This window comes from Leptonychotes weddellii, chromosome 2, assembly GCF_054177405.1.
Source record: "Leptonychotes weddellii isolate Sample4059 chromosome 2, ASM5417740v2, whole genome shotgun sequence".
Taxonomy (NCBI): Eukaryota; Metazoa; Chordata; class Mammalia; order Carnivora; family Phocidae; genus Leptonychotes; species Leptonychotes weddellii.
In genome coordinates, this window is record NC_138370.1 from 42477519 (window position 1) to 42495103 (window position 17585).

Genomic DNA, 17585 nt, shown 5'->3' on the forward strand with positions numbered 1-17585 from the left:
CGGTTCTTCAGTCCACACCACAAAGAGCACAGGGCCCGGAGAGGTGCGCTCGGGGACCTGCTGCTTCCCCAAGCCTCCCTCTTCTAGTCTCAATCTTGAAAAGCCTTGGACCCAGGCCACCCCTTGCCCTGTGGGACCGTCTGGAATGACCCCAAACAGCCTCACGCCTGGGTCAGGGAGGGAAAAGCAACAAGACCAACCTCAGACATAGGCAAGAAATCATCTGGTTTTATTTAGAGGCTGCTGGTCATACGACGGAAAGGCATATATGGTACAAAATTACAGAGGTTTAGTTCATTATATAATACAAATCATTCAGTCTTTACAATTCATTACAGAGTCTTTGGATTTTTTTTAAACTCCCATTTCATGTGCAGCAAATCAATATAGTCCCTCAATCAAAATCCCTTCTTTATACGTGAACCCATCGTATTCACACAACTCTGCACATGGAGATGTTCCAAGACCCCCCCAACAAAATTAGTGTCAGCGGCCCAGTTGAAGGCACGTCGGACTTCTCGGAGAGAGAGAGGCGTGTGGAGATCATCGAGCCAGCATCTTGGGCATAAAAGACAGGCTGCACTCGCCGTCCCCAGGGTAAGGCACGACAAACTGGTGGCCGCCTCCTCGGGCACTCCCCGTCCAAGACGCAGGCCTCCAGGCAGACCTCAGGCAAGTGGGGCTGGTCTTCGCCAGGAAAATAAATACCCTGGAACTTCTTGGGGGTCTCACATACAGGGAACAGTAAGCCAAGGGGAGAAAAGGGAAGTAATGGGGGATGGAAACGCCTAAAGCCGTTCAAACTCTTCAAGGGTCCCATTCACAGCTCAACGGAAGCGCCAAGCTCTCCGCAAACACACGAGGCCCTTCACGGCTGAGCCCGGCCCCATGCGCGGGCCGTGCCTTCTCCTGCTCCCGCGCCCTCCGGCCAGGCTGGAATTCCGGACAGCTGCCCCCCCTGCGGCCCCCGCCTGGCCTCTGCCACGTCCTCGTGCGGCACCTGCGTGCAGGCAGCCCTCTTGCTGTCACCCCGGATCCCAGAGCCGGGAGCTGCCGGCACCACATCCCGCACCCTAGCGCTGACACGCCATTTACCATCAGGCCTATCAGTAAGGTGAGAACAGAAGACAGGGGAGATGGGGCGCTTCCCTCCGTCTCCCACGGTCACACGACCCGCAAGACGCCACGTCTGGCCCAATACATACTGGGTGTGGGGACTGCCTGGGCTACGGCTTTAGTGACCACGTCTACTTCGTGCCACTGCTTTCCCAGCAACGAGTTACCAGGAGTCTGCACCGAGAAGCCATAGGGAAGGCCGGAGACCAGTGCAGGGCGGGCCTCCTTCCGACTGGCACTGCTCACCCCGCGCCACCAAGGAGGGGTGCTGCCCGGGAAGACAGCGGACTACAACGGAGTGATGCCTGCACCCCGAGTGATCCGGCGACACACGGGCCTGGAAGGGACGTGCAGGTGGCGGAGCACGAAGACGGGAGGCTCAGGACGGCAAACCCTGTCCCTGCGAGGACCCGGCACAGCCCTCGTGGCTGCCAGGGTGCTCGCGGGGCCGCAGCTGGGGCAGGAGAGCCACACCCGCCTCTCCGGGCACTGGTGACCGGCCAGCCGCAGTGATAGCCGCCCCCCTCCCCCCGAACACGGACGGGGCGGCCCTGTCCTCTCTCGCACGCTACGGGGCGGGGCCCAAAGCACGCTCCACTGGCAGGAAACCCCGGCAAGCAGCCCCCGCAGCACCTTCCTCCCACGAAGAACGACGACCTGCCCACCCGGGGGGCAACAGAGCTGTCCCGCCCGGCGCTCCGCTCAGGTGCTCCAGGCCCAGAGAAGGCCGGGCTCCAAGCACAAGCTGCTGTGCCCGGGGGAGATGCGGGGACCAGGACGGTGGTGCGGAATCTCGGGCGGGGGACGTGGCCGTGTTTAAAAAGCAGGCCCGGGCCGGGGAGGCAGCGAGCCTGGGAGGAAGAGAAGGTGGTCCCGAAACCTCTTCCCATGCCGGGCCGGTCTGAACTCGGTCAGGGCTCTTCCCCGGCCCCCCTGCTCGGGTCCTCAATCCCACTGCGGTCTACTCCGTCTTACCCAGCCCGAGCGACAGAGCCAACCGGCCTTCCACCTTCCCTTGGTTCTCCCCAGTGAGCGCGGTGCCCGACGTGGGCCCGCAGGCCGGTCACCGGAGGCTGTGGGGGCAGGAGCTGCTCGCCCCAGAGAAAGGGGTGGCGCCGGACCCGCGTCCACGGGCCCCACGGACGCCGGCGTCCCCAGGGACGAACCCTAACTGGACGCGGGTTGTTAGAGGGCTTCTGTGCCGGGAAGGACCTTCCGCCGAAGAGCAGAGCGCAGAACGCACAGCACGAAGACGGGCGGCACGCGGCTGCGGCTGCCCCGCCCCTGGGCCGGGTCCCCTCACACGTGGGGCGCCGGGCAGGAGCCCCCGCGGTGCCCCCGTGGCCGCCACGGCCGGAGGAACAGAGACACCGCCCTCCCGGGGCCAACGGAGCTGTGCGGCCGAGGACGGGACGCAGGGGCCCTCGGGGGTGGGAGGGCAGCTTCGGCGATGAGCAGAGGGTGCCCGGTGCTTCCGGGGACAGCAGAGAGCGCCTGGCGGGCAGTCGGACGCCCGAACTTCTACAAGCGGGAAAGAAGCACCGACCTCTCCTTGGCTTCAGCCTGTTCCCTGTGAGAAGATCCCGTCCAGCCCTGAAACTATGAACATCTGCGGGGCTAAGGCTACGCCAGGGGTGTGCTCGTCCGCTCCGGGCCCTGTCCTCTGTCCTCGGGAGGCCCGCGTTGTCCGCCGAGTGTGGCCCACCCCCTCCCAGGCGGAGGTTAAACCGCGCTGGCGCACAGCGGGCTGTTAGGGAGCTGGGCCCGAGCGGCTGGCGGGCACCGCCACGTGTAATTAATGGAAGCTAATTAATCTCGGGCTCCTCCCCGGGGGGGACGCGGCGTGCAGCAGCCGCACACCTGGGGGTGCCCACGGGGCTCTGCTTTCCCAGCTGCCCGCGGGCCCCACCCAGCCCCACCCAGGGGCAGGGAACCTGGTGTTACTTCTCAGGAGGGGCTTCAAATCCCTAGAGAATGAGATTTTGCAAAAAAGGGCTTTCTGGGCATTGTTTTTAGGGTCTAAACGTGAGAGCTAAAAACGGGCCTCCAAGACGGCTGCGCACAAATCCTGACCCAGAGCTCTGTCCCGGAGGGGCCACCGTGTCCCCTAGGCTCCTGCGGCCAGCTCGTGAGGATGCGCACGGCAGGTGGTCACTGGGCTACTGCTGCCATGGAGGGGCCCCATCCGCCCTGCCCGCCCTGCTGCCCACCCAGCACTTCCTCCTGCCGGGCCACGCACCACCACAGCCTGCAAGGCACCAGCCCTCTGCCTGCTTCCACAGACCCCGTCCCAGTGAGCCCAGCAGGAAAGGGCTCCAGGCCCAGAGGTATCCTGACAGGAGGTGGGCAATGCTCTTGGAGGTCTCATGCTGTCCGGGCCGCGTCTGTGGCTTGGCAAAGGGCCAGCCACAGGGACAGTGGGGAGCTCTGCTAGGCCACAGTCCCCCAGGCTCGGTCAGGGAGTCAGGGTAGAGAATAGCCAAGAAGTTAAACTAGTCTAAGGTCCTTCCAAGAAACCAAAATTGCACCAGGTAAGGTCGTGATGCCTCTGACTTCGTCACTGCAGAAGCACAATAACATAATTCTCCAAGTTGTCACTGTCACCTTAGAGTAAGGCCACTTGTGTATCTGTGTCAATAACGACATAAGGAGGGGCATCATCCTCTGGCCCCTCTGGGAACCTCCACCCGAGGCCGGAGGCTGGCAGCCCCTGAGTGACCTCAGAGGCTGGCGATGTGCGAGGCAAGCCCCGGGCACTCATGCCTGGGCAGATGATTGTAGCTCGCGAATGACTTCAGATTTTGAAAAAATAAATATAAATAAATATATTCTAAGCACTCTGTTAAGGGAATAAATGACAAAGAGAAAACACTTTGCAGGTATTAAAGACACTAACACACCCACAAAGAAAGCCCTAAGAAACCCTGTGGAAAGGAAGAGGGAAAGGCAGGAGGGGCCAGGCCCAGTGCCCCTTGCTAGGGCGCCCTGGACCCAGTGCCAGAAACCCCAGGAGGCTAGCCAGAGGCACTTACGGGAGCTTGTTACTTGGTGCAGGGACTCTGGGGGCCGGAGGGATGCAGTGAGCCTAGGGAGCAAGCCAGGACCAGCACAGGTCGGCCGGGGCGCCGGCTCTGGAGGCACAGGGAGGATGCCCCCCCTCTGCGGGAAAGAAAGGCACTGAGATGGTTAAGAGGTTAATGGGGTCATCAGAACCAAAAAAAGGAACAACAGCCCCCCCCGGGGGGGGAACCCCAGGCACGGGGATGGGCAGGAGCCTCACTCCCACAATCCAGGACTGCTCTCAGCTCCCAGAACCTTCCACCCTCTACCTTGCTGAGATGCCTCCCCATTCTCTGCGCAGAGGAAGAAATGAAGCTTCCAGAGTCCCAGGAGGAGCAGGGAGAGGTCAGCAGCCCTGTGTTGTGCAGAAAGGATGCCTCACCATGTTCCCCACGGAAGGGGGTTTAAGGTGTCCCTGCCCACTCAGTTCCCATCCCCACCCTGGCGCTGTCGCTGGCAAGGCTCAGAAGGGGGCACTGGCCACCCCCTCTCTGTCAGCCTCTGCCTGGGAAGCAGAGGGAAGCAGGCAGGCAGCCCGGGAGGATGCGACCCGGAGGGGGGAGGGGGGGCTGCAGCATCCAGCACCGGTTTAGCTGGCCCAGGATTTTCGGTTCTCAGGGTTCTTATGGCTCCTGTCGGCCCTCAGCGCTGTGGTGCCCTCCACCTTGGCCAGAGCCGCCGTCAGGGAGGCCAGGTTGGTGGCGGAGCCGGAGAGGGTGCTGCTCCTGCGGGGCTCGGGGGCGCCCTGCAGCCGGAGACCCGCGCTGCGCCGCCGGCCTGCGCCCACTGCTCTGTGCACCCGGCCTGGCCTCACCAGCAGCCCGTAGCCGGGGTTGCACTTGAAGTACTGCTTCCCTCCGATGGAGCCGTCATTCTTACCTGAGGGGAGGAGAGAAGAACACATGGGGGTGGCTTCTCACAGCCCCTCGCTCCGGGCCCCTGTGTGCCTGGTGGGTCCCCGGGGGCACAGGTGCTCACTGTTGAGCAAAGGAGGCCGGGGTGACCCCGGAGGCACACGGTGGTCCCCAAGGACGGGCACCCCCGGGCAGCCCCAGGTCCTGCCATTTCCGGTGTCCGGGTGCAGGCCAAGTCACCAAAGCAGAGCTGGACCGACCCCACCCCAGCCTCGGGCATGGACCTTCAACCTGGCTGGTCAACATGTAAACCTAGGATGGATGTCATTGTAGAACGATTATTTTTCCTGACTCTAACAGATGGAAACTGGCAAATTACCAAATTGTAGCTAGTCAGATATCACACTTGATGTATCAAGATGGCGTGAGGAAGTTTCCTTTGTAAAAGCAACAGAAAATGCACTGAGGTGAAGAAGGAGAACCCGGCACTCAAGTCAGTACAGGGAGAGGGTGCCTGAAGAAACGGGCCTCCATGACCCCTAAATGTCAACGTGCCATGGGGACAGGTTGGTGGGGAGCATGATCTCTGCAGCAAAAACAATCATGAATTTTCTACATCCACTGTCCTGCCCTTCTCTCCCCACCACACCTCTGCTCTCTATCAAGAAGGGTCCCCTCAGTGCACCTCTCAAAGCACCTAACAGACCATCTCTCTCGGGCCACCGCTATCACTCGGCTCCCAGGGCATGCACCCCCACCCCCAGCACCAGCTCCCCGCTTCTAGGTTCCCCACCATCCGGCCCACTCACCCCATTTCATTTTCTTCATGATCCTTGCTACTATCAAATTTTAATTATTTATTTGTCTACTTGGCAATTTTCTCCCTCTTAAAATGAAAGTCCAGTGAAACCAGGGACTTTATTTCGCTCCCCAAAGTATCCTTGGGATCCAACATGGTGACTGCTACATGGTAGATGCTTAATACATATTGTTGGATGAACTGATCCATTTGTTAATCCCTCTTCAATTCTTGAATTCAACTGCAGATATAAACTTCTCTCCCAATTCCTCTGCACATAGTAGCAGATACTCCTTCAAAAAATATTCTAGCTACAGGACTCTTCTGGAACCACTTCCAACTTACAGCATTATTCACAGTCGCCAAAAAGTGGAAACCACCCACATGTCCACCCACTGACAAATGGATGAACAAAAGGTGCCCCCCCAACAACGGAACAGTATTTGGCCATAAAAAGGAATGAAGTGCTGACCCAGCTTGTAACCGGATCTACCTTGGAAAATCATGCTAAGTGAAAGAAGCCAGTCACAAAAGCCCACATTCTGCCTGATCCCCTTTATGTGAAAGTCCAGACTGAGACATTTCATATACATTTAGAGAGACAAAAAACAGATTATTGGTTACCTAGGGCTTAGGGAGGAGACTGCCTTACAAATGGACATGTGGCTTTTTTGTGGGGGAGGACTGATAAACCCATTCTAAAAGTAGACTGTGGTAATGGTTGCACAATTCGGTAAATATACTCAGAACCATTAAACTGTACACTTCTAACAGGTAGACTTTACAGTATGTGAATTGGTATCACAATAAAGCTGTGTTAAAAAAAAACATCTGGGGATGCCTGGTGCCTCAGCTGACTGAGCGTCTGACTTCTGCTCAAGTCATGATCTCAGGATCCCAGGATCGAGCTGCATGTGGGGCTCCTTGCTCAGTGGGGAGTCTGCTTCTCCCTCTGCCTGCCGCTCCCCCTGCTCGTGCTCTCCCTCTTAAATAAATAAATAAATAAATACAAACATCTGAAGGACCAAGTAATTCCTTAAGTTGTGCCCCTGGTTTTTCGGAAAATGGTGATCCAGTCGCTTGTAAGATGTGCCATTCTACAATGACACTTAAGAGACTGGTGAGCCTGGAATGCCTCGGGGGCCGCACTGATCCCCACGCTCTCTCGGTGAGCCTGGAGCAGGGAAGGGCGCAAGGAGAACTGGTTAAAACTCCAAGTTTGCTGCTCATTCCTAAAAGAATGGCGACAGATTTCATCGGCTGAAACATGACGGCTCGCAGGGTGGGAAGCCGCTGCTGTGCACTAGGGCGGACCCCGTGTCCCTATTAGATCACCCCGCCTTCTGTTCTCCCGCCCAGGCGTCCAAGCACCCCCACAGGCATGTGTCTGCAACCCGAGCAGACGGCACAGAGCTACTGTCAGACTGTTACAGTTCAAGAGCAGAGGCCTCTGTGCCTTTAAAAAAAAAAAAAAGGTCCTTAAATTCATTACCAAATTGATAGTGGCTTTCAATTAATGTCTTAGGTTTCCAAAAAATGTAGGTTAAACAAAGAGAAGGCTTAGGAAACTCTTATTCCTGGTCCTGTGAAGTAGAGGCTCGGGGAGGTCCAATGATATGCCCAGGGGCACACAGCAGATTCCTCTGCCAGCCCGCCCTTGTCTAAGTCACCTGCACGCTGGGAACCAGGCCCCAAGCAGCGCCACTCACCTGAAGGTAAGTCCAGCTCCACTCCGATCCACGTCCCCTCCTGAAAGTCGGTGGGCCCGATGTATCTCACGATGCCCATTTTGTTGGTGCCCACGGTGACATATTCTCCCTCTCTGAGCCACTCTGGGACTTCGCTGGCTTCTTCAGAATCGGAGGACACTTCCATTTTTCCCAGGGCCGGTGCCCCCGCCCCGCCGACACCCAGCGCCCCCGAGGCCAGGAAATCCTCCTCGGCCGCCGCCTGGGAGCTGGGGTCTCCGCCCAGCATGCGCGTGAACGACTTCAGCTCGGAGGTCCGCACCTTCTGGATTCTGAACGGAGACGCAGGAGCAGGGGACGGAGACAGGAGGTCGGGAGGCACCTGTGGTGTGGAGGCGACCAGCTCTGAGCCCGCGGCCGGCTTCGCGCGCTCCTCGGGCCTTCGGAGCCGCGTGCTGGCCGGGGAAACCTCGCCCCCGCCCTGCCGGCTGCGCGATTCCTTCGGGGGGGCGCAAGCGGGGAGAGGAGTCGCGGGTGCGCTCGCGTCTTCCTTCTCCGAGGAAACCGGCTCCTTGGCCTCGCATGCGCCATCGCTGTCGCCCCACGCATCCTGCTTTGCTGGGACCGGCAGCGACAGAAGGCTGCCCTGGCCTTGCCGGCGGGCGGGAAGCTCACCGTCTGCCGCGGGAGCGGTCGGGGGAAGCGGGAACTCAGTCTCCAGGGTGGCCTGGCAGAGGGCCGGCGGGGGCGAGCCGGGGGTCTGCCCGCCCGCTGTCGCCGCGCTGTCCAGGCCAGGGACGAACGCATCGGACAGCGTGGCGGAGGACACGCTGTGGGAAAAGTAGCCGCTAGAGGCCTCGCTCAGGGGGCTGGGCGGCCCCTCCTGCACCTCGGGGGCCTGGGCGCCGGCAGCGGCCGCCTGCGGGGCAGGCGCCTTGGTCGGTCTGTCGTAGAGCTTCACGGGGGCCGCGTGCGCAGTCACATCGGGGGCCGCACTGATCCCCACGCTCTCTCGGTGAGCCTGGAGCAGGGAAGGGCGCAAGGAGAACTGGTTAAAACTCCAAGTTTGCTGCTCATTCCCAAAAGAACGGCGACAGATTTCATCGGCTGAAACATGACGGCTCGCAGGGTGGGAAGCCGCTGCTGTGCACTAGGGCGGACCCCGTGTCCCTATCTGTGCCACCACTTCGTCCATGTGACCCCGGCTTTCCGCGCACCAAATGCCGAGGAGCCCACTATGGGCCAGGCGGGCACTGAGAGCACAGCGGGCGGCCGCCGGCCTGCCCCTTCCACCTCCTGGCCTTCTGTATACACTCGGAGTCTAACCGCTGCCTGGGATAGCCTGACTTACCCTAAGAAATATATATTCGGCCTTCATCCTGTTTCTGCCCCAGAGCTCCTGAAACCCTTGGAGTTTCCTACGTGTTAAGAACAATAAAGGTGTCTTGATATTGGTAACAAGCCCCCTGCAACCACACCTGAGGTCACGTTAAGGCGGTGACTCTGGGGCAGCACCTCAGGATGGGGGCTGGGTGCCAGGAGAACCCACCTTGTGATTAGTGCGTCAGCCCCATGGCCTCCGGGGCAGAGAGCGGGGCTGCAGGTGACTTAATCAGTAATTGCCAAGGATTTAATCAATAGCACCTGTGTAACAAGGCCTCCATAACAACCTGGAAGGACAGGCTTCTGGAAGCTGCCGGGCTGGTGAACACGCAGAGGTGTGGGGACAGCAGGGTACCCAGGAAGGCACTGAACGTCCACACCTTTTCCCCACACCTTGCCCCATGCCTCGCTTCCATTGGCTGTTTCTGAGTCATATCCCTTGGAATAAACTGGTGATCCAGCGAGTAAAAAGGTTCTGTGAAGCATTCTAACAAATTAATCAAACCCAAGTGGGGATCATTGGAACCTCTTATCTACAGCTGGTTGGTCAGAGCACAGGTGACAGACAACCTGGGCTTGCGACTGGCATCCAAAGCGGGGGCAGTCTTGTGGGCCTGAGTGGGTGCTGACGCGGTCTGCGGGTAGACAGTGTCAGAACTGAGTTGACTCGCAGAACATTCAGCTGGTGTGGAACAGCACCTGCTTGGTGGTGGGCCAGAATGCATACTCGATGGCCACACAGGGTCCATGAGGCCTGACAAGGCAGGAAAAGGCCCTCACCCCAGGGCGCGGCACCCAGTAGGTGCACACTAAATCTCCAGTCCCTCCTTACCCGCCTGCACCCCTGGCCTTGCTGCACTCAGGCTCAGAACCCTGTTCCCATGGAAACAGATCCCCTGCCCACCAGGGACTTCATGGGGAACGGAGAGAATCACTAGAGGCCAGAAGAGCACTTTCTCCTGCAAAGTTGGAAGGAGGATGTCCTTGGCGGATGCACAAGGGACTTAGCATAGCTTCACCACCCCAGCCACGAACGACGCTTGGGCCTGGTAGCTGACTTGCGGCTCCTGGCGGGGAGTCAGATGGAGGAAGAGGAGACAGGCGGGCTGCAGGCCGGTCTCATGTCACGGGTCGGGGCCCCCTGATCCAGGGAGACTCAGGCTGAGCAGCCGCCCGCCCTGCAGTGAAGAGGGGCTGAGCGCGGAAGGAGCCACAGAGGCTGGCCTTCCCCTCTGGGATCACTCGTCTGAGTCACACTGGTAGAGACACACACGCGGCCCCAATCTCCTGGGGAATGACAACAGCCACTGCCCGTTCACATTCTACTGTTTCTGAGGTGCTGCTAAGGTGTTCTTTCATTGACAGCTGAAGCCATTTGAAGAAGGGGGCAGATTATCTTTCTATCCCCGATTCACAATGACAGGGGCAAGAGAGAAGGCAGGAATGGGGAATGGGGTTGGTGCACTGGAGAAGGGTGCTGTTCAGAAAAAGAAATATGTCTTCCAATATTTACGGAAAGATTATTTATATTACAGGAATGGCCATTTTCCATTTGAAATACAGGATTTATTTGAACTGGGAAACAGCTGAGATCTATAAGTCTCTTACAGTTACTTGGCTTAACTCAGAAGTTTGATAAATCATGCATTTTCACGTGAATTGTCATTTATATTCCTGTCTCCAGAAGCCCTCCTTTCCCCACAAGGCACACTTTCAGGGTACGAAATTAACGGCACCTCTTGAGATTAACAGCCCATTTTTGTGATGGATCTCTAGGCTGCAAAATTTACTAAATCCAATAGATCAATAACTGTCACCAGCATAAATACTCTAAAAGATTAGGCAATCCTTCAATCATTTTTCTTTTGCAACTTGTACATGTTTTATTTATTCTTTTCTATTTTATTTTTAATATCACTGACCAGGCAGGGAAGAATATACAAACAAAATTACAAAAGCCTAGGATCTGAATGGGAACTTTGGTTCTGGAATCATGCGTGCTCCCTATTCCCTTGGTGGGTAATACCCCATCACTGCCACATGGACAGCTGTCTGCTAAGGGCCAGCTATGTCCCGTCCTGAGGAGGTGACAGTCCAGGGAGTGTGCCTTAGATTTCCCTGGTCATTATCCCATTTGCTCCCACATGAATCCCTTGATGTAGTCCAGGAAGTATTACCATATGCATTTTACAACTTGGCCCAGCGAGGTTAAAGGGTTTATCCAAAGCTCCAGTAAGTGACAACCAGGGACCAGAGGTCAGATCCACAGCAACAACAGAGACCAAAGGTGGCAGAAGGCGAGCCCTGATTGCACCGTTCTTTCCTGCTGAGCCCGAGCGCAGCCTCAGATTCCTTCCGTGAGAGCACTGCGGGAAGCCGCTCCCACTTGACTGGAGTTTCTATGTGAGTGGAAACCTATTCCCCAGCCTTGGGTTATTCCCTTACCACTGCCACTCCTAGAGACTGCTGTGAAAGTCTAGCTTTGCAAAAACCACCAGGATGAACAGCGGTGTGGCTGGAGCTGCAGAGGCTGCAGGAGATCTGGTGCCCTCGCCAGTAAGAGACTCTGTCCCATTGGCCTTGGGGCCCCAGGCCTGCCTCACACGACTCATGGGGGAGTGAGGGGGGCCACGTTAACACCAAATATGTCCTGGATTGGAAAGGGCCTTTCAGAAAGGACTGAATCTCCTTTCAGATTATTTGCCCATTTTTGCTGTTGTTTTAATAAATAAAATTTTCTGATGAAGATACAGCATTTCCTAAGAGAATGAACGCACAGTGGGAGAAAATAGATTTGCTATTCATAAGATGAGAAGTGCTGTTCATCTGTGGGAGATCATAAGAGACTATTTTCTCCCCAGCTTAGCATTAGTCTTTTCACGCTGATATCATGAATCAGAATGAAATGTAAAACTGAGAATTAAGCAAACACTTGGAATAAGGAGATTGTTCTGTTTATAGAAATCGCCTTTGCCTAGCAGTGGGCTATTAAAGCAACAGACTACATTAGCAGTCAAGCACCTAAAAGTTTAGCAATCATATGATTAACAAGTTGAAAATAGAAAAGTGGAACAAGGAAAATATAGAGGGAGAAGACAGTGACCTATATTATAGCTAATTATCAAAACGGGAACGCTAAAATGAAAAACCCACGGGTGTGGACTCAACAGTTACGGCATCGGGGCCACCCCCCACATGTGGGGCGGCTGCCAGTGAAGGCACCCCCCCGCCCCCGCCCGTCTGACGCACCTCCGCCGCTCTGGTCGTCCCAGCATCCGCGAGGGCAGCCTGCACCATGATTCGGGGCACGGGCTGAGGAAACAAGCAAACAGGCAGGCGTGAGGGATCAAGAGAAGCAGAACAGAGATAACCAGAGGTTTCCACTGAACAGACTGGAGAGCCCATCAGGAGGACCCAGTCGAAGTGAACTTCTACAACTTTCGTGAATTCTAACAAGTCACTGCCTAGTAGGCCTGCCAAGGGCTAGCGGCGCCACACTACACAGGGAAGTGTAAGCAGTAAGGAGCACAGCAGGCGGCTGGTAACCCCAGAAACGTGCTGAAAACAGTAACACACACGACGTGCTTACACGCACACAGGCTCTGCGCTCACGTACGGCGCGTGTTCGTCAAGGCTGTTCTGCACTACAAGCGTTCTAGGATGCCAGAGAGAAAGGGTTGGAACAGGAAAGATCGGGAAGGGCTTCAGGCAGGAGGTGGGACACAAACGAAGCCTTGATGGCCAAGGAGAACTGGTGCCCGAGCAGGACCGGCGCGTGTCTTCACAGGAAGTGAGGAGTAAGGAGGCCAGTCCGGCTACAGCCCACTTCTGGGGCAGAGCACAGAGCGGGATAGATACATGGAGAGACCCTTTGGTATCCCAACCAAGTAAGGACGAGGACCGCCAGAGATGCCTGAGTGAAAAGCAGGAGCTTGAGCTGACGGATCTGGCAGTAGAAGGCAAAGCGACTGGAGAAATATTTAAAGGCTAAGGTAGGCAGACGCTGAGGAGACTCCAGCAACAGAGCAGATGAGAGGGGGTGAGAGCCTGAATCAATGGCTGTGTAAGCAACAGCACGAGAAGGACATCATTACTTATGGACATGTGGCTCAAGGAATATTAAAAAAAAAAGAGTGAAAAAATCATTAGCACCAGGATAAGGAAAAGGGAGGTCAGAAGAAGTAGCTGGTAACTGCGAAGGAGAAGAAATCAGGCATCCTTTTAGCAGCTGCTGGGTTTACAATGGCAGTGAGATACAGAGACAGACGGGATTCTCTCCAAGAAACCACGAATCCACCACTTCTGCCTTTCTTCCATCAACCAACCTCTGGCTCCTTCTCAGGTCCTCCCGTTCCAGCACCAGAGTCTGGACCTCGCCTCAGGATGCCCAGCTCCCAGAGGATCCTGACAGCACAACCTCACAGGAGGGTCAAAATTGGGTGTCGCAGTTGGTTTCGATGCAGTAGCAGTGTTCTTTGTCTTGTTGGATCCAAAAGGAAAAGTCGCTGACCACTCATCTCTTACCTAATCTAAATTGCATAGAGAGGCAGATTTCCTATCTTTCCACTTCCCTTCCTCTGACCCTACATGCTCCAGGTCCTCCCCGTTCCCACAATGGCTTCTACGCCATCAGGATGCTCCGGACAATTGGCAGGCACTAAGGCTGGATGGCCGAAGACTGGCTTCCTACTGAGCAGCCCCAACTCTTACTGAAGGGACAAGAGCCCACCTGGAACAAGATGGTGCACTCAGGAGGTTAACCTGAGTTCACAGCACCAAATAACTCCGCTCTGCTGGCGACCCGGTAGACAGTGACAGGGGAGTTACTCAAGCAAGTATCCTCCACTCCACCTTACAGTCCTTGAATACAGGGGCTGCCATCTTCCTTTTGGTATTTACTTTCTTCCATAGTATCTGAAGTCCCCCACAAACGGAAAGGTGTTTGCAGCATATTTCCTTCGTAAAGGCAGAAAAAAGGTCTCTTAAGCTCAAACCCCAAAATACTTCTATTCTTCAGTTAGATCTTCTTTAAAGCAGACAAGATGGGGGTGAAACATTCCCCCGTAAAGCATAAACAGGTAAAATCCCACCAAGGGTGGAACATAACCAGCCAGGATGAAGCCTCTCTAAGATGAGAGGACTCTTGCCCTCCTTAACAGAACATGGAAACACAACTTACACTCTCCTCTCGGACTCAGGGGAATGAGAAAACTCCAGTAAATGCTTAAAAAAATACCTGCTGCCATGAGTGAAGGGACGAGCCTGTGACACGGTGGCATCAGCGAACCCACGGGCTTCCTGGTACCCAGGGCCCCACGTCACGGCTCCGGGCCGTCACACTGAGACCTCACGTCTCTCCTCACAGGCTTCCCGCCACCGTCAGTCACTCCCATGACCACTTCTTCACCAGCAACATACCTGCCTCGTGAACAGGCCCACCCCAAGGCCACCATTCAGAGGAAGGGGGAAGCAGGACACTGGATGATGACACACATCTGAAACGGCTAAACACAGTGTCGAAAATAAGATGGGATCGGGTCTGAGTGGGTCCTGAGTGTACTGTCAAGTACTTGGAGCACACCTACTGCTCATGTGCTCGTAACTTTGTGGGGCTCCCTCCTTGGGAAGCCAGGTGGTGGCGGCTGCCAGAAACCAACCCTGGCCAAGTGAGCATCAGGTAGATATGTCTCCGAGGACTCTGAAAGGTGCAGGCTAAAGAGGATGGGGTGTAGGCATACAACACCGGCTCTGTATTGATTGTCACTGAAGCGAGGTGACAAGCACACAGGATTCACGGTCGTATTCTCTCTACTTTTATGTATTTCAAATTTTTCCATAATACCGTCCTACGTGAAGAAGATAACCGGGACTCATTCAATGTACAAATTCAGTTCAACAAAGACTTGGGTCTCACAGTGTACAAGGCATCGCAACAGGTGCTGGGAAGAACACAAAGTTCACAAAGTCACAGGCTTTGCTCTCGGCAGACCAGCAAGGACATGTATGCAAATAACTGAAACAGCAAGGAAAATGATAGATACTAGAATGAAAGCTTCAAACGCAGAGAAGATTCAGAGGAAGGGATGATAAATGAAATAGGCTTAGAATACCCTGCCGGAGGCGATCGCACTTTGAGACAGGACTTGAAGACTGAGCGGCTTTTCCCAGGGCAGAGGGACATTTCCAACATGAAGAACGACATGGCAAAGGCACGGTGCTCTTTGCGCCTGATGTGTTCCCTCTACTGCCACCTCTGTCCCCAGAAAAGCTACTCAATCTGCCAGGAGGGCTTGGGGAAGACAGAATGATCTAGAGTGACCCGCACCGGGCAGAGGAAAGCAGGTTAGGGCCGTGAGCTTATGGTTGATTTTCACCCACAGTGATGAGCTATCAAAGGTAAATGAATGAGCGGTGATAAGAGCTACACTTGGAGACGATTAACCCTTAAACAGGGGAGATATGAAACTTGGAGAGATCAATGAAGAAGTTGCTTCAACGGTTTGGTGGAGAGCTATTGAGAGCCTGAACTTGGATGGAAAGAGGAAAAGGAACTGAAAAGCTAGAGATAGGAGGGAGAGTCCTGACCACGTGGAAAGAACTGGCTGGGGAGGCTGGGGAAATAGAGTCAAAGATGATGCCCAGGAAGGATGGATGACCAGGAGGGGGGTCACGGTGGTGTTAGCAGAACCCGTGTCCATGCGTGTGTGTGCCCCTGTGCATGGGCCCTTGTGCAAGGGGACCCAGGCTTGTGTGTTGGGCAATGGCCTGTGATGAATTCAGGAGCTTCATTAAGGATACCAAAAATACCTACAAAGTGTACTGAAATCTTAAGTGTGCCATTTGTCCTTCACACCTAAGAGCTCAGATTTCCAAATGTGTATTGTTTGCATTTTAATGCTGTTTTACACATCCCCAGTGCAGGCAGTTGCCTCCTATTTCAGGAGCTCAAAACATTTCAGATCATAAGTTCATTAATCCTTACGACACATCTGGCAACTATTAATAAAAATGACTGCGAAGTCTTTTGCAGCTATAAATATTAAGGAGAAGTCCCACAAGGCAGGCGAATATAAGTATAATTATCTACATCTCACACTACAGACACCAAGGCTCGGAGACATTCACCTAATGGTTACATGCATCCAGGCTGCCCAGTGAGCCGGTGACAGAGACGGCAAAGGACCGACTTCCAAGCACCCGCTGAATGTGCAATCATGCCGTCTGCTGAGCATCACTGAAGCTTAGCAGATGAGTGGGTTCCAAGCAAGAGAGCTGCTCAGAAGTATTTCAGAGAAAAGATGAGGGTCACATCTCGTATCACAGCCCGTCATTTTTTAATGCCACATGAATGAAGAAAACAGGGCAGATCAGCTCAGAATTTCAACCAGGCATCGGAGTCACTGGGAGACCCCTCTGCCTCAAAGCATAAAGTTTTAACACTTTGGCAACATGTAAAGGCCCTCACCTCTCCGTGAGGCTGCACCCTTTCCTCGTTGTGAAGCTAACCCCACTCTGAACTGACCACACTCCTCTGCCGGAGCCTTCCTCGAGCTCTTCCTTTTCCCTAGGGAATCATGTTCTACCTGGTGAGTGCCGACTCACATCTGTCTCAGCTTGAGCATGATCTACTCTTCCCGAAACTGCCTTCACCGCGCCAGCCCCAGACATACATATTACAGCATCCGTAACGTCACCCTGTTTAGCTCTCCGAAGGGCAGGGATTATGGCTCATTCATCTCTGTATTCCCGTACATAAAAGAATAACTTCATGTTTGTTGAATGAATAAAAATACGTAAATGAACAAATTAATTACTTAAGTGACATGACAAAGGCCACAAGGCCACATTGTACAGTTACAGAGAATTTGGAAAAGAATAGACATTTTGAAATTTGGGCATTGGCGTAGGTAGAGGGGAGAATAAATATTTTAAAGCAAAAAATATTCACTTCATTTCAAAACACTGAATTTTCTGATGCATTTTTTTGTTTGGAAAATGAACCTTTCCTAATAATCACCCCTCACCCTGAATTTGATAAACTCTCAAATGTCATCTTCCAATGGTTCCTAAGCAAGTATGATCCTCTAGATCTTTTTTTTTAAGATTTTATTTTTTTTAAGTCATCTCTATACCCAATGTGGGGCACGAACTTACAACCTCGAGATCAAGAGTCACATTCTACCAACTGAGCCAGCCAGGCGCCCCCTTTTTTAAAAATTCTAACCAAGCATAAGAACATGAGATGTACGATTTACCTTTGTTATAAATAACCAGTAGACAACCTTTGGTTTTCATGATGCTAAAGTGAGAAAAATAAATAAACAAAACCAAGCAGGGGGAGTATATACACTCAAAATACTTCCCAATTTTCAAATATATTCTGATAAAAGTAATAAACAATGGACAAAAACAGACACGTACAATTACCTAAAGATCAAGACTCAGCAATACCCTAATCAATATAAACATACTTTTTAAAGGTTATGTTAATCAGAGGCAGGGCGGTTAGGCTGCAAGGGGCACTGCGAAGTCACAGGACGAAAGCTGGAGGAAGCACCCAAGCACTGGTCCAGACACACACAGCAGCTGCCTGCAGGATCTGGTCTCCGCAGGCGGTCCCCACTCACGGAGGAGGCTCAGGATTTACACTCTGGTTTTCCAGGGTGATCTGGCGAAGAGTGTGTT

The 17585-nt window shown here is 54.3% G+C and overlaps 1 protein-coding gene across 2 annotated transcripts in view; it reads right to left on the reverse strand.

Annotated features, from left to right (window-relative positions):
- Positions 1-208: 208 nt before the first annotated feature.
- Positions 209-17585, reverse strand: part of KIF13B (kinesin family member 13B) — a 201145-nt gene continuing 183768 nt past the window's right edge. Inside the window, exons 38-40 of one of the 2 annotated variants that reach the window (XM_081810654.1) lie at positions 12150-12212; positions 7539-8538; positions 209-5055 (exon numbers count right to left, since the gene is read on the reverse strand). In XM_081810654.1, coding sequence (XP_081666780.1) covers positions 4766-5055; positions 7539-8538; positions 12150-12212 — 1353 coding nt within the window. In that variant the 3' untranslated portion in view covers positions 209-4765. Of the gene's footprint in view, positions 5056-5085; positions 6815-7538; positions 8539-12149; positions 12213-17585 lie in introns of those variants that run through there. The other variant, XM_081810659.1, reaches the window with a different exon arrangement.